Source organism: Lactuca virosa, chromosome 1, assembly GCF_052849685.1.
Source record: "Lactuca virosa cultivar CGN04683 chromosome 1, Lactuca_virosa_CGN04683_v6, whole genome shotgun sequence".
NCBI lineage: Eukaryota > Viridiplantae > Streptophyta > Magnoliopsida > Asterales > Asteraceae > Lactuca > Lactuca virosa.
The window spans coordinates 139,318,036-139,333,116 of NC_136426.1; the positions used below are offsets into that span (position 1 = coordinate 139,318,036).

Here is a 15,081-nt window from a genome sequence, read left to right on the forward strand (position 1 = left end):
AGCGGTTGGGTTAAGGCGGCATGCCGACAAACCTTGGGTATTCCAGTCAGATGACTGATTGGACATGTTGCATGTTGACATTCCAGTCCGATGACTGATTGGGCCAAGGTATTCAAATCTGATGAGTGTGGGCTCGTTATGCATGATAATACGTTTGTTGTATCGAGTATTTTGGGGAAAACTCACTAAACTTTGTACTTACCAAATTGTTTATGTTTTCAGATTCTGTCGTTGATCGTGGGAAGACGAATGCATGACTATACACACTTATCAACAGTATTGAGGATTCCTCATTTGTTATATTACTCTAATTTTCGATATATGTATTTTGGAATAAACGTTTTTTTTTTCTTAATAATGGATTTATAATTAGGGACTTTTGCCTTATTTAAAAATGAAAATTTTTTGTTGTGAAAATGAGACGTTACACATAAACATCAACAGCCCCACACACTTCATCAATGATTGTCCCACATAAGATGTCGTGAGAAAAATCTAAAGAAAACATTCATAAGTATTGAATGAGTACAAAAACAAAAATGACTTATTTTGAAACAAAAAAATATTAAGGACTAAATGTGTATAAAAATATTAAGGTCTAAATATGTACAAAATGAGGAATATATTACCCTATTAAGTCATTTTTTTCCGGCTAACCTGGAATAACCGGTCATAATGATTGAATGTGTACAGTTTAACAAGTTGAAGGGGTAAATGTGGACGAAAAAAAACTCAGTGACCAAATGTGTAGAAATCTAAAAATATATTACCCTTTTAAGTCATTATCCATTTCCAATATACTGTCTCCACGTGCAATATAATACTTTCACTTTTGGACGCCTCTATGGTAGACTTATTCTAAGCTCCATATAGAAAACAAAATATTATCGAGCATCACTTGTGGAAATTCTCCGTCACAATAAAAGTCCTTATGACCTAGCTCAATTGGGGAACATAGTTTAGATTATAGACTAACATCTTTTTGGAGTTGAAAATATTTTAATTTGAGTTCATGTGAAAAATTATGACAAATCTATCCATTTATAGGCAATAGTTTGGCATTTTCGCAGTGACTTTCTTAATTCCACCACCATATTAACACGGAAGGGTGGACCCTAATTAAAAAAATTCCAAAATAGTTGAAAAAGAAATTTTGCGTTTGGGTTCATAATTTCACATTAGCCTAACCACAATTAGCAAATTAGGTTTGCTATTTTGGTCGAATTTCAACAAATATGATGGTTAATTTTGTAATTTTCTATTATAGTTTGTCACGGGTCTTCATTAAATGAATTAAAGACAAAAATAAGCAACACGTTAGTCACACAAATACACTTCTTTGAAGTTGAATATGGATGGGACAATTACAAATACAAGTATAACAAAAACGATGATTGAAATGTAATATAAAGAAAAGAGAAATCTTCAATAAAGTTTTAATATTTTAGGACAATTTACAGTTTAATCCCAAATTAAATTTCGTTTACAAAAAAAGACAGATTATCGGCTAAAACTTTGAAATAACCATTCATGGCCGGTTTCACAAATTTAGTCGGTATCTCGTTTTTTTCGTTAATTGATCAAAATTTTAGAGTTTTTTTCATTATTTTTTACCAATAACCAAAATATTTGGACTTTTTTGAAGATTACTCTTAAGCTAATGTATATTATATGATCTAAGTTAATATGTATCAAGTGGAACTTCCTCAATCCTTCACCTTCTCTTTTGGTAATACGTACTTTGTATCTTCATGAATCATTGCTCAATTTGGAAAAATTTCATGTATCTTTACTAAACTTTCATTGATTGTAAAATGATGGATTTGGATCGAATTTTCAATTGTTCAAAGTTTGTGTTTCGTTTTTCCATACGACTAGTGTGTGAAACCAAAAGTTTTATATTTTTCTTTTCAATTGTTCAAAGTTTGTGTTTCGTTTTTCCATACGACTAGTGTGTGAAACCAAAAGTTTTATATTTTTCTTTTCCGTTTGTGATCTGATGACTTATTCCTTTCAATAAATTTCATATGAAATTGATTGATTTTAGGTCCGATTGATTCGAAAGAAGTTGAAAATGTTGGATGGTAAAAAATTTCTAGGCTTTATCGGCCTAAACAACAATTTCCAAGACATGGCACAAGAATTCCACCTCAAGCTCAATGAAAACATGTCAAGAGAAAGTTTCATTAGCTTGAATATGAGTAAGAATGGAAGTTCAATAGAATTCTTCATCAATAACAATAATGTCGGCTCAAATAACTCCTCCAATGGTTCCAACACTCGGATGTTCTTATTACCTAACCATGACTCGAACCATGGTTCGAACCCATACTGGCGCTTCAAAGTGATGTTAACAACAGAAGATGGATCCCACATGGCTCAACCACTGATACCTTGGCTCAAGTCTTACTTGACCCTCGTTTCCCTACAAAATGGCTAGAAAACTATGAAGAATGGACCATCAAGCTTAAAAAACTCAACATGGGTAGAAAAAATAACATTTCTCCTTTCTTCATTTGGAGATTGAAAGATGATCGCAGACTTGTGAATGGATAATTTTGGAAAATCGATGGAGTTAACAATGCTTGTGAGTGAGCTTTTTGTTATTGGATTCAACGACGACGACAAAAACACACGATGAGCCTAGAAAGAGCGCAAGAAATAAGATGGAGAATGATACATATTAACTTAGATGATATAATACACATTAGTTTAAGGGTTCTCTTTAGAAAAGTCTCAATATTTTGGTTAATGGTAAAAAATAATGAAAAAGCACAAAATTTTTGATCAACCAATGAAAAAAAAACAAGATACTGGCTAAAATTGTGAAACCGACCACTAAAGTTTTTACCGATAATTTGTCTTTTTTTTTTAAACAAAATATAATTCGGAATTAAACTATAAATTGACCCAAAATTATTGATAAAGATTTTCCTAAAGAAAATGTTTCTTAATTCCACCACAATAACACGGAAAGGAGTTGAAAAATAAATTTTGCAGTTGGGTCCATAATTTCACATTAGCGTGACCACAATTTGCAAATTAGGTTGTCATTTTGGTCGAATTTCAACAAATATGATAGTTAATTTTGTAATTTTCTCTTATAGTTTGTCACGAGTCTCCATTAAATGAATTGAAGTAAAAAATAAGCAACGCATTAGTCACACAAATACACTTCCTTGAAGTTGAATATGGATGGGACAATTACAAATACAAGTATAACAAAAACGATGATTGAAATGTAATATAAAGACAAAGTCACATATTGTAGCAAGCTTAAGAAACTTGTAAATAACATAATCAAACCTTTCAAGATTGGTATGAAAACTATATGTAAGCAAAACACATCTAATACACTTACGCAGCAAAAACATAAAAAAAGAATCGAATGGACAAAAAACCAGGGATCGAACCCAAAAAAGGTGAACATATAGTAAAGCAACCAAGATTATGCAAACAAAAGCTTCATTTTCTTTCTAGTCTCTGTGGTGGTGTTCTTTTCGTGTTTCTTCATCTTCTTAATTCAAGTCCACTTGCTTCTGAAGTTTTCATGATTCTTAACCTTTTCACAGTGCCCAAAAACATCCTGTTTATACCATCACAAAAAACATGTAAGCAAAATGAATAATCAAATAAAATGAATAATGAAATATAGACTGTATTTGTTACACCGGACATGATTGGACAAGACTCGACAAGTTTTGTAGGGCTATTTTGGTCTTTTGTATGGTCAAAAGAGTTTTTTTTTTTCCACGGACGTGAGTCTCAGTTAAAGTCCAAATACAGTACAACCTGTTATGTCTACCGTGTGTCCATATAACAAAATTAGTACCTCCATGGCACGTCTCCTACAAGCATCCAATCGCCTTCTTTATCTTCATAAGTGAGAACAAACTCGGAAGATCCATCCAAAAGCCGAGACCTTTGTTTTCCTTGATGCTTTTCTTTACCTATAAACAAACATTAAATTTAAACTTTTAAAGACTATTTTACATGTTTATTTATGTTTTAGCCTCATAAATTATCCAAACTTACGAGAACTTGTGGATGCTTTCAAGAACATAACTTCAAGAGCTTGAGCTAAAGTTTCATAGCAATCATGTGCATTCAAATCGACTTTCCTTCCAATTGGCAATCCATCCATGTTCACTTTCACATATCCAGAGTGACTTGTTTCTTTAACGATTGTTTCATCTTTCTTCTTTTCATGGGTTTTGTTCTTCTTTTTTGAAGTGGTGGTAACGACGTCGTTTCCATTAACTCCTTTCTCTTCTTCAGTCTTTGAAAATTTCGCTTGGTTGACCAAACTGTTCATCCTGTAAGTCTTCACAGGTGGCCATCCCACCACCTGACTGCTTCAAAAACATCAAATTAATCAGTCAAAATATTTCCATTAAATCAAGATTCAAGATTTATGCTTCTTTAAAACTCAAAATCCATCTTTTTTAACAATCTCCATGATCTAAATCAGGTTGAGTTTTTAGAGAACAATAAAGGAGATATCTTTCTTGATATACAACTATCAATGCATGTGGTACAACTCTTACATGCAACGAAAAACCAAACTAGGAATCATCAAAAAAGCATTAAAGCAAGTTCCAAATCGAAAAGAGCCAAATTTTTTTATTCCTGTTTCAAAAGCAAATATTCTCTGGTTTAAAATCCCTCAAACAGTGACCTTTTTTCATGATATTCAACCATAAATGCATGCTGTACAGACCTTAAATGCAATAAAACCAAACAAGGAATCAGGTTGTAGCCCCACCCCACCTTGAAAACACACACAAAATATACACACACACAAGCGAAAGATCATACGAAAATTAACCTGATAGCACCATTGGAGGAGGGAGTATAAGCACCGGATGTAAGACTTAACCCTAATCCCAGTTCCAGTTCCTCCTCGTCTTCATAATCATCACCACCGCCGCCGCCGCCGCTGCCGGTACCTAGTCGGAAAGTTGTTTCCATGGGAAGATACAGAGTGCAGAAATGGGTTGTACAGAGGAAGAAGAAGAAGAAGAAAGGGGTGTGGGAGAATAGAATGTGGTTTGTTTGTTCAATGAGAATGGATCGTTGAAGAAGAAGTGAAAAAAGCAAGAAGAAAAGGAGAAAAGCGGTCACCTAAGAGGAAACAGAGCAGGAGTGTGTGGTTATAGGCAGGGGACCCATGTGTCTGCTGGTAGTGCGCTTGGCATTACCACTTCTCTGCCCTTTTCATTATGTTGTGCAAAAGGAAAGAAATTTCCACACCTGTCCCCTCAATCTTTGTAAATTACGTTTTCAACCTTCTTGCATTACAATGTTTTTATAAATTTTAAAAAAAAAGTTTCATAATTGAGGATATACTAAGATAAACTAGCGAGTAGTTAAAATGGCGAGTTACTGTAAGAACTAAAAAATCTATGAGAAGTTGCGAACCATCCGTCCGCAGTTGAAAAACTATGTGTGTACAATCATATAGACTGCAGACGCATATATGCATGCATCGGTAGTCATATAGATTGTAGACGCAAATATGCATGCATGCATCAACAGTGCATATATATGAACATTTTTCAAAAAATAATCGTCAAATCTTTCTTTTTAGCATAGATATGGCTTAGACGCTGCATTTCGTTAATATTTGTGATTTTGGTGTTGAAAAATGATGTGCGGATTACGAGTTCTCAAGATCTCACAAATCTTTTGGTTCTCGTCGTAGCTAAAAAGGTACAACTAAGGCCTGGGTGTCTGACTCAGTCTGAGTGAGAAAGAGATGGGGGGGGGGAGAAAGGAATAAAGACTTTCCACTTCTACCCTTCAAAATTTGGTGCACAACAAATTAAAAGAAGGCAGTGGGAATCGAACCCATGACCTTATATCCACAAAGTCACATCTTTTCCACTATGCTAGAAGGCTTTTTTGTTATATTTGTTCAAATATTTTATATAATGTGTAACGCTGGTTATTATTATTATTATTATCTTTAATATCTTTATTATTATTATTATTATTATTATTATGATCTTTATTATTATTATTATTATTATTATTATTATTATTATCTTTATTATTATTATTATTATTATTATTATTATTATTATTATGATCTTTATTATTATTATTATTATTATTATTATTATTATATTGCATAAAAACGAATAGTGCATCAGGGTAAAATAGTCATTTTGTATCAGTCAGCACGTTCAGTCGGATGTACAATCAAACAGCATGATTTCTTACCCAGTCAGAATTTCTTACTGAGACAGATATTTCTCAGTCAACACTTTCTCAGTCAGCAAATATCAAACGGGGCCTAAAAAAAGAACCAATCATGACAATAAGGAATAACCGACACCAAAATTAAAACTTACCATTACATATCGGATTATGATATCATTCATTCAATTTTATAAGTTCGTTTTTCTTCTTCCGAGAAGTCGAGAAGTGATCGATAAATAAGATAGCGAGTTGCCAAAGCTGTTTTTGTCTTCAGTTTGTTGGTATGGACTTTTTTGGTTCCCGGTGTTCCATTTTACCCAAAGAAAAGTCATTGGTGCTAAAGTCGCTTTTGCGAGTCGATCAAACCCTTTCGAGCTATGATCTACATTATTGCAAATTTGAGATTACCATCATAGCTCATAGGTGTATTATAGAGACTCCGTCAATTAGAGACATGGTACCAAACTTCCCTTGCAACGGGACATTCAACAAAAATATGATTTTTATTTTCAGGTAAGATTGTCATAACTTGCAAAATAGGTTTGCGCCAATCCGAAGGTTCACTAGGTTAACCAACTTGGGTAATCTACCACGTGTTATCCTTCATGCGAGAACATTGATCTTTCCCGATACAAACTTTTCCCAAGAACAACAATTTGTAAATTGAAGAGGGTAATATTATCAATATAATGGCAAAGTGATATTGAATATTTTGGAGTCATCAAGAGACCATGGCCAAGAACTAATTGCATTAACATGGGAGGATTGCTCGAAAAGGAGCCAATTGCATTGACACGGAGGATTGTTGAAAAAAAAAACTCTAAAAACGAATATTGTCCCTAGAAATAAAATAATTAAAAAAAAAAACTTAACTCACTTATTTCCTTTAAAATCAGTTAATATCATTAAAAATGTAGCATATTATATTATTCTCCATCAAACATTTAGAGTAAGTTTGGCAAAACAAATATTACTGAAGAATATAATGTATTTTGCTATTATTCATCAACCATTTACTATTTTTCAACCATTTAGAATATGTTTGACAAAATTATCTAGGAGCGGTACATTTATTTGTATAGAAATGTTTGAAAAAAGTAATTATGATATTTTAAAATGTATAAAATTACATAAAATCTAAAAACTAAAAGCTATTTGAAGAAGGTTTTATTATGGGTTGTTTTTTTAAAATAAAGTTTAAGTTTTTACTCTAAAAAAAACTTTTTTATTTTAATTCAAGCTTTTTCCTAAAATATAGAATTTAAAACCTTCTAAAATCTATTAAAACTCACTATAAACGTACTCTTAACCATCTATTGTGGTGTTACATTTTATCTTATTTATTTAATAATTTTTTTATTTTATTCCATGTAATTGTATTTTATATTTAACTTTTTGTTATTAATCAGCAACCATTTAATATTTTTCTTACTAGATAAAACAATTAATTTGGTCAATATGGTTGTCAAATTTCTATGGTTATAATCCAAAAAAAAGTTTGGATTTAAAACCGGACATCTTTTGTGGTTTTGATTTATGGTGAACTTACTTGATTTTATTATTATTATTATTATTATTATTATTATTATTTTGTGAATTTGATACATTGAAATAACTAACATGTCATTTAAATAATTCTTTATTAATTTTTTTATTCATTTTCATATTTTTTTAATTAAAAAAATCTTACCCCACCCCCTCTCTCTGTCACATTCATTTTCTCCATTCTTCTAGTTTTTACATACTTACCACCGGGTCAACACCACCACCTCGGTCAACGCCATAACCATTGTAGTTTGTCAATTTTGATGAACCTTGCTCAAGAGCTGAAAGGCCTAACTCACATGGCATCTTCAGTCGTTTGGGATCTGCAAATTAACATCATCGACATCGTAGCTCGCCAAATCTGAAACCTTAGCGTCGCCATCACCTTGAGCTTGATTAACACTGTTTGAAAACCTGCTTCAAAACCTTTAAATTGTTATCTCTCTCTCTCTCTCTCTCTCTCTCTCCCCCCACCTCTCTTCTTTTACGACGAGTGGTGGTCCTCTCACTCTCACTCTCACTCTATCTTTTATAGCAAGACATGTCATTACAAACCCTAACTAAATGTGGAAAGACGAAGAAAGGAACTAATCTACAAAAAGCAAGCAGGAGTTGGTCATTCAAGAACAGTTTCAAGTTTTATTTTTAAAATTGTCAGGTATTTTCAGATCTCACCGGACGTTACAGTTAGGGTTTACAAACCTCTCTCTATCTCCCCCACCCCCCACCCCCAACGAGTTCGATTCTGACCTTATATCACTATCTCTTTCTTTCTCCGACTATGTCGGTGTCAGTTACCTTTAAGGTTCCAATGATCTTCTCCGGACCACAGATCTTTATCCATGTCTGGAAAGACAAAAAAGCAAACATGTATGCAAACATTGATTCGCCACCCTTCATCGGGAGCCTCTTCCCTTCGTTGGAGCCAGAGTTTCTCTTTCCCAAATCGAGTTGCCCTGTCATAACAAACCCAAAAAAGGACCAAGAATTTCTTTTTGCTTTTTAAGTATATGTATTAAATAGAAAGAGGTGGGAAAAAAATAATATTTTTTAAGTTGGACAAGGATATGGGTGACAAATCGGGGAGCCATGTTGTATTTTTAGCTGATACGAAATGACACGACAAGTTTTATATAACACGAACACGACATGGCATGATGTCGTGTTTTGTTTTACTAACACGAAAGTGACCCAATTAAAACACGATAAAAACGACCAACAAGACAAATACGAAAATATAAAATAAAATAAACCTTTAGTTTATTTAATTCAAAATTAAGCTTACAAAACACAACAAACACATGTTAATATCATGCCAAATTCGTTTCGAGTGTTGAACACGAACACGACACGACGTCGTGTTTTTTACACTTGACATGAACACGAATACAAATTTCAAATTCGTTTCGTATTGTATAATTTGGTTGTGGTGTATCATGGATCGCTACCTCTGTGTATTCAATTTTGGACCACTTATGTAAGTCCAAACTTTTTTAGACTGGAATCACAGAGAAATGACAACTACATGGATCAAATTTACAATTTTCTCTTTTTACTATTTTTCGACAACTTACTATACTTCAACCTTTTAATTAAAATAATGTATTAGATGTTTCACTTCGATGACTCACCAAATAATGTCTGATAATTGTTGGGCTTCCTATATGAATGGTCTTAAGTTCAAATCTTAAGGATTTCAATAAGGTTGGTCATGAGGTGGTAATGCAAGGTCAATTGCAAATGTAAGGCAAAACGCCTCATATATGCACCAAAATGGTAAATGAGAGTCTATTTTAAACATAAATATCATTTTAAAAAAATATTCCATAATAAATAAAGATCTTTTTGTCACATGTCATATTCTTATTTAGTTTGTCACATGTAATTTTGTGGTTATTTTAAATTAATTTTTATTTCATATGTCATTTTATGGTTTTTTCATTTTATTAAATTTCATATAGTATTTAAATGCAATAACAAATGCATATCAATTTCATTAATGAATTTTTCTTGTAATTTCAAAATTACTAAATTAAAGATTTATTAATTTTCTTTATTTATTTATCTAAATTATTTATTTAAATTTAAAAGAGAAAAAAAATACTTTAATTTTTATAATTCTATATTTTCTCAGTTTTCTTATAAATTCAAACTTCTCAAATGTTTACAATTTTGTATTTAGTTTTTCTTTTAAATAAACTCATGTAATACATTAGTCTCACATCTAATCTATAATATTTTTCAAATAGAAATGATGCATACTTGATTTTAAAAAATAAGTTATAAAAACAGATCTATCTAATCAAAATATGATATGAAAATATAAATAAGCTATACAAAAGATTAACCGTTTTGATGCTCTAACAGGAATATACTAGATATGATTAGTTGATTACTAATTAAAAACTACACTTCGTACAGATGTAGTGTATAGTCTAATTAAAAAAACTACTAATTTTCATACTAACATAAATGAAAGCTCAACTTTCGTCAAAAATAAATAAATAAATAAATAAATAAATAAATAAATAAAGAAGAACGATTATAGTAAAAACAAAACAAAATATTTTGTGAAAGTTTAGTTTTAAAAAGTCATTTTGTTTGTATAAATAAAAATATGCTGTATTTTATTTTTACTACATATGATGATAAAATAAGAAAAAGAACACTTTCAAATCATGAAAGGAAAATCACTTATGGAAGATATTTTTTCTAAATGAATGAAGTATCGGATTCCATTATAAAAGACAGGAGTAGCATACAGGAGATTAAGAGAATTAGTTGATTACATATGTGATTGTGTGATTGTTTTATAGGAATAGAAAGATAAATTAAAACAAAAGATAAGAAGATATTTAATTTTTTCTTTATAAGTAATTTTTTTTCATTTTGTAGACTGAATAATTCAATTAATTTTCTTTTTGTTTTATCCTACCGAACATATGAAGTAGCGCTTAATAAATGAACATGTAATTATGAATAGAAATAATAATATATTTTCGAGTGTTTCCAAAAAATGTTTTAAATTTACCAAATATTATCAAACAGAATTTTTTAATTATTGATAAGTATATATTTTAATCCATGCTGCCATTATCTATTTTATATTATTTTTTTTTCCTTTTTGGTATTACACTGCTGCTTTTTAAATATATTATTATATTATTTCGAGAAACACCATCATCACCATCCCTGATCTAAAGCATACTTTATTTAAGTTTACTGTAAAAAATTTATTTAAAAATAGGAAAAAAATTTAATTTTTTAAATACGAAAAAGTATTTATATAGACTTTTATAATATAAAATTGGTGAGGATCTATAATAAGATTTAGTCTGTCCGATCTTTAAGGATTAAAGTCTGAAAAAAGCTCGAGTCTTTTTAGTGTCTAAGACCCAGATTAGATTAATTCATTAATTTAATTAGAGTTTATCTTAAGAGTACAGAAAAATAGAAAGCACAAAACTCAACTAATCAAGTCAAATACATTAGACTTCGTTTCAAATGCATTTTTCATAAACCATCTAATTTGTTTTATTTAAAAGACCTAAATTATTTTATATATTAATATGATTTTGATATCATATTGAAAATACAAATAATTAATATAAAAATATTTATCTTCAATCTTATGCACACATACAAAAATTTTCATATTCACTTGACAATAAATCTCTATGAAACTCATTACTGTTGAGTTATGTTAGCTTATAATGTTTTATTAATTTACTTCATCTTCTATAAAAGAAACGACATGTGAGGTGCTTAAAGCTTTTGGCATCCAGTTACTTGTTCTTATCATTCATTTAAGATATCTAAGTTCCATATGATCCTATTAATCGCCACGAACAACCGTAACAATATTTATTTTAGTTTGTTTAATGCTAAATGTAATTTTTTCTAAAAAAATGTTAGATCCAAAAAAAAATTGTTATTTTTTCATTGTTATACGCTATTACATATCAAGGACAATAATCTTGATTCATGATGTTTTTATTAACAGTATTTAAGTGATAATCTGTATTTTTTATTAAGTTATAAACCTTATGAAATATCATATCATTATTTTATATAAAACTCAATGATAATAAATAAGAAAAGCACTTTATTGTTTTATTTAAGGTGTCCAGCATTCACAAGACATTCGCCATAAAACTTTGCTTCCGAAAGTAGACTCCTACTCATTTCTTGGACAGCTGTCGCAATCGATAACCCGTTTGGGGGTCCCATATTATATAGATTTAATTACAGAGATGGTCCTTCTGGTTTGGTTCATTTCGTAAGTTTGGTGTAACTTTTGAAAAGTTGATAGGATCATCCCAACAATTTGGAGAAATTACACGACGGTCCCTGATCCAAGAATTTGTCCTTTCCATTTTTTATTCTTTTATCCATTTATATTTTTTTAATATTATAAACATAAAAAAATGCCAACTCATCCAACCCCAACCTCACCCCACCTTCAACCCACACTTACTTTCTGTGGCGGGTCATGAAGAGCCAAAACTTATGTTTGGTCATGACTCATGAGGTGTGTTAGTCGAAATTCACCGACACTCTTCGTTAGAACTCACAATAGCATATAATCGATGCTCGCATCCCACCAACAACATACGATCATTAAAGTGAATAAAATCAGCTATATTATCGACGGCCAAAACACTTGTCGTCTTACACTCCTCTTCACCCAATTGTGGGTAGTTTTATCATATCGGTGGATCTACATTCACCATCGTCTCCTATTTTTTCATCTTCATCTTCATCTACATCTCTATCTTTCTCTCTTTCACCAAGTCTCAGTTTGGTTAAATCTCACTTTAGAATCTAGATACAAAATTATTGGGTGGTCTCTGAAGAGTAATAGATTTCCTTGATTTCAAATAATAAGGATACAATTCATAAATACAATACATCCAAGGTCATAGGTGATAGGCATATCACCTATGACCTTGGATGTATTGTATTTATGAATTGTATCCTTATTATTTGAAATCAAGGATGTGGTGTGATCTCTATTTACCTCGATTATAGGACCAAAACTGTAATTTACTCTAGTATATATTTGATAAGATGCATCCTTGTGGTTTAAAGAAACTGCACTGCACATCCTTAGTCCATTTAAAAAAATTTATACTTTTGTTTTTCTTTTATCTTTATATATATATATATATATATATATATATATATATATATATATATATATATATAGGTTTAGGTTCTATGGAAAACAAAAAACCCTAAAAATCATAAAAATGCATAAAAAAAATACTTAGAGATCACAAAACTTTTTTTTGAACTTTTTTTATGAAAAAATCGCAGCTTTTACTACAAAATCGCTGAAATTTTTTTGAAAAAAAACCAATTTTTTTATAAAAAAAATTAATTTTTTTTTCAGCGATTTTATTAAAAAAGTTGCGATTTTTTCATAAAAAAAATCAAAAAAAAGTCTCCTGATCTCTAAGTATATTTTTTTTATGTATTTTTATGATTTTTAGGGTTTTTTTGTTTTCCAAATAACTCTTCCCTATATATATAATTGTTTAGTTTTTTTATATTTTGCCTATACATTTTATTTGATTTATTTATATTCTTTATGATTTATATTTTTTTTTGAAATTTTATTCAAATATATTTTTTTAATATTTTTTAAAAATTTTGTTCGTTTAGATTTTTTGACGTTTTTTTGAATATTTTTTATAGTTTTTTTATGTTTTGTTCGGATATATTTTTATTGTTTTTTGATCTTTTGTTTTTTTTTATATTTTTGTAAAGCTTTTTATAAATATTTTTTGTATAAAAAATATAAAAAAGTTTGTTAAATGTGCATATGATTAACACATATTAGGTATAAAATTTAATAGGGTTATTGTATAGGCTAACCGGAATTCGAAATAACTGTCGATGGCTTCGAGTTCAATTTTTTTAGTTTTAGAGATTTATTTTACATTTCGTTCCGAATGGCAAATTCTAATCCAAATTCCTATACCTCAAACACACGTGTCAATGTTTTCGAGTTCATTTTTTTAGAATTTTTGTTCATTTTCGAGTTGTATGGTTTCCAATTAGCCATTATATAACTTGAAACTCGTTTTCGAATTTCGGTTAGCCTATCTATTAATCATATTAAAAAATAATTTTATACCTAATAATATTCACGTTTAATGAACTTTTTTTTTGTAACATTCGGTTTCAATAAGTTTTCTATTTCGGGAATTATGGGCATTAAATGGACCAAGTTAGGGCCCTGGACTTCAGGGGTTTGAGTTTAGACTCATTTAGGCGTGATTTATGTAAGTTGGGGGATCCAAGCCTTCGGTTTGTGTTTTGGGAGTCCAAGGGTATGATGGTAAAAGTGATGCTTCGGGTCTTTTCTTGAATTAAGGATTCAAGTTCGGAAGGTTTTAAGTTGAAGGAGATTAGATGGAATTGTAGGGTTTTTTATTACATTTCCGAGCATATAAAGATCACCGAAACGAATTTGGGTCGCGGGAGTTATGCTCATTAGAAGTTAGGAAGGATATGGGTTTAGTCTAGTACGTTGGGCGTACAGGGTATGTACACTGGGCGTACTAGGATTTATTGATCGCGAAGGTTCCCCCCGTACGTTGGGTGTACACGAGGCTGGTTCAAACCCTAATGTTTGGGTCTTGGACCCTATTTAAGGGCCTTAACCTTTTGTAAACCCTTCTTACAATCATCCTTCACCCTCTAAAGTAGTTCCCTCGAAACCTTAGCCCTATTTGTGTGATTCTTGAACTTGTGAGGGTTTTGGAGTGTTCTTGGTGAAGAAGGAGCTCATTAGAGAAGTGTTGGTTGTTTTGGAGCTTGTAGATCCAGACCTTATTCACCTTGATCTTTCTTCTGGAGGTATAAAGCTTCAATCTTGATGGTTCTTTTATGTAGATCTAGTTTTAGATTATGTTATGAGCTTGTTTTGGTCCCATGGTTGGTGAAACATCCCAAAAATACGGTCCAAAATTTTCATTTTTAAATCATTTATATAACCATAATTATCCAAACATCATATAAAAACCATATATCATGTATCTCAGATATCATAAAAATCTGTCTAACATATCAGAGTAAAAACATCTCAGGCTAAACAAATGGTGGGTGCATTGCGATCATCTCGAGCTTTTCCCCTTGCTACCGGAAGTACTTGAAACCAAAACTGAAACTGTAAGCACGAAGCTTAGTGAGTCTCCTCAAACTACCACATACCACACACATATAACATGCAACTAGGAGATACGGGCCCCGCCCACACTCAATGAGATACGGGCCCCGCCCACACTCAGCTACTGTGAGATACGGGCCCCGCCCACACTCAGC

General features: G+C 31.0%; 1 protein-coding gene across 1 annotated transcript; it reads right to left on the bottom strand.

Moving 5' to 3' along the window:
• Window positions 1–3,217: 3,217 nt before the first annotated feature.
• LOC145158840 (auxin-responsive protein IAA11-like) lies at window positions 3,218–5,096 on the bottom strand. The gene is made up of 4 exons (XM_079077696.1): window positions 4,829–5,096; window positions 4,036–4,352; window positions 3,833–3,950; window positions 3,218–3,586 (listed from the first exon to the last, which is right to left on the bottom strand). The coding sequence occupies exons 1-4, from the start codon at window positions 4,969–4,971 to the stop codon at window positions 3,511–3,513; spliced, it is 654 nt and encodes a 217-aa protein (XP_078933822.1). The 5' UTR covers window positions 4,972–5,096; the 3' UTR covers window positions 3,218–3,510.
• Between the last annotated feature and the right edge of the window lie 9,985 nt (window positions 5,097–15,081).